The following is a 2,508-nucleotide window of genomic DNA, read 5'->3' as shown; positions in this document are numbered from 1 at the left end:
CCGGGGGATATATATATATATATATAGGTGGACTTAGTTTCCCTTCATCTATGGTTATTTTTGAAATAAGAAAAGTTACATATTTTAATGCAACATGTGCTTGTGATTATCTTTGTATGTTGACTTGATATTAAATTTTTAGATATGTACAACATTGCTATAGAAGAATAAGCTTTCCTTGAAGATTCATCAAATTATTATGCTATAATTTATTTATTTTGTTTGATCTAAAAGATTGAAAATTTAGATGATATTTACATAATTTATAATTACAATATGAGTTTTTTTTTTACATATTTATTGAAATGCATATATACAAAACTACGATGCTTATGACCACTTTGTCAAAACACAATTTTTTACCACAAATCATCATAAAAAATAAGTTTTTGATACCATTATATTAGGAGTTATTTACACAAATCTTACATCCTCTCCCATAACCAAAAAAAAAAAAAAAAAAAAAAAATCATTTTTGGTATATAAGTACTAGTAATAAAATTCAATTTAAATTGAGTTCTTAAAAAGATGAAAACTAATGAAAAATAGTTATGATAATTCTCAAAATAAATAAACTACATTAAAATGTTGAGTTGACCTACTAAATTGACCAAATTTTTAGGGCCGGGTTGGTCAAGTTCCAAGAGATGAGTTCGAGAGACAAAGTTCTATGGGCCGAGTTAGCCGAGTTCTGAAGGAGTTTTAGAAGGTGGTTTCTAAGTGTTGAGTTTCAGAGGCCGAGATACAAGATTGGGAATCCTAAAGAGTAGTATTAAATATTGAGTTTCTACCTTCGTAACGTACACATATTCTACATAGAGCCACATGAAACAAAATCAATTCATCCCATAAGAGACATACAACCTTCTACACTCTAGTCACCCAAACATTGATGGCTCATATCTTTATCTATTTTCTACTTATTTTTTGTCAAGTCTTATACAAAAGTAAAATACACTCTTATCCCTAGATACATGGAGTGAAAATTTGGAATAGAGGGGAGGAGCTTTTTAAGGGGGCTCGTAAACCTCATTTGTGGATTCTCTTCCTTTCTTTTGAGGATCTCTCTTTTTCCTCTCCTTGTCTCTCTTTCTCCACAAACTTAGGCATACCAACCGATATATCTAGACTAATAAAATGAGGGTCATATAATTGCAACTAATATTAAACCTATCTTAAAATTGACAAATGACTCTGAAATCCATCCTATAAAAAATTTAAACAAAATATTTTACCTTTTCAAACCTCTAAAGTACATTAATTTCAATCACTCAATTTAGTTCTCATGTCTGTCCACCCATCCTAATTAAAATTTCAATAGAATATCAAAACCAAATCTTTTTTTACTCCCTCAAAATTCTAAACTTTCATTAATTTCGCTTACTTATCCTGTTGCCCCTTATAAAACCATATTGAATCTAACTTCACCATCATCTCACAAAATTCCTTTTTTTGTTATTCTTTCTGATAATTCAACCACCAATCAAGATTCTTTAAACTAAATTCGGAAACCTTTCTCATCTTTCAGATTCATAAACCGACTCCCGAATCCTATAAATACAACGGAGATGGAAACAACACGATATCCTTCACCTCTCTTCACCCTTCTTCCTCCTCCAATGCAGCAAATTCCAAACGACAACCTCTCCTATCCGCCGACGGCGAAGCGGCGTCGCGGCCGCCCTCCCGGTTCAAAGAACAAGACCAAAGCCGCCTCTTTTCTCCGCCCTCATGTGCTTGAAATCTCTCACGGAGCTGATATCGCAGAAGCCGTGAAGAACTTAACCCGCAACCTTGGCGGCTACGCGTCTATTCTCACGGCCAACGGCCCCGTTTCTTCCGCCGTGTTAAAACAGCCATCTTGCTCTTCCGCCGTCGATATCACACTTCGTGGTTGCTACGAAATTGTCTCCATGACGAGTTATTTCCGTGGCGGCGGTGGATGCGGAGAAGGGAGTATTGCGGTTACTATGGCGGGGATAAATGGGGAAGTCGTGGGGGGGATTTTGAGCGGGGCGTTAGTGGCGGCGGGGAGGGTGGTTGTGGTGGTTGCGGAGTTTTTGAATCCGGCGGTTTATGAATGGTCGGAGGTGAAGGAATTAGATTCGAGAGAGAAGCGGGAGCTGCGGAACGAAGAAGAAAAGTTTGAAATGAGGACTGGAGATGAAACTGCGAGTTCAGAGATCGTCGGTGATGGTGGGGATAATGGCGAGTGGTGCAGAAACTGGTTCGGGCAATGTGAGAGAGACGTCCAGGGATGTTTTGACTTCCCGAAGTCCGGCGAGACGGGATCCGGATATGAGGCCGGGGGATATGAAGGGTTGTTATTTCCCTTCTGAACCCACCTCCCGTTTTAGGTTATTTAGGTTGTGCTTTTGATTTCTTATGCCATTTTTTTTTTTAAGAATTTGGCTTGAATTTTTCTGTTAAATTAGGTCATTAATTTGGTTTATTTGTTTGTTTTATAAGTACTGTATAATTATTGATGGATGATAATATATATAGATA

The 2,508-nt window shown here is 36.9% G+C and overlaps 1 protein-coding gene across 1 annotated transcript in view; it reads left to right on the top strand.

Annotated features, from left to right (window-relative positions):
* LOC110023628 overlaps positions 1-2,455 on the top strand; it is a 6,212-nt gene extending 3,757 nt beyond the window's left edge. The window contains exon 2 of the mRNA XM_020723120.1: positions 1,502-2,455. Coding sequence (XP_020578779.1) covers positions 1,502-2,339 — 838 coding nt within the window. The 3' untranslated portion in view covers positions 2,340-2,455. The remainder of the gene's footprint in view (positions 1-1,501) is intronic.
* The last annotated feature ends 53 nt before the right edge of the window (positions 2,456-2,508 follow it).

This window comes from Phalaenopsis equestris, unplaced genomic scaffold (genome assembly GCF_001263595.1).
Source record: "Phalaenopsis equestris unplaced genomic scaffold, ASM126359v1 Scaffold000226, whole genome shotgun sequence".
NCBI lineage: Eukaryota > Viridiplantae > Streptophyta > Magnoliopsida > Asparagales > Orchidaceae > Phalaenopsis > Phalaenopsis equestris.
Note: the sequence above shows the minus strand (reverse complement) of the source record. Positions and strands in the feature narration are given on the sequence as shown.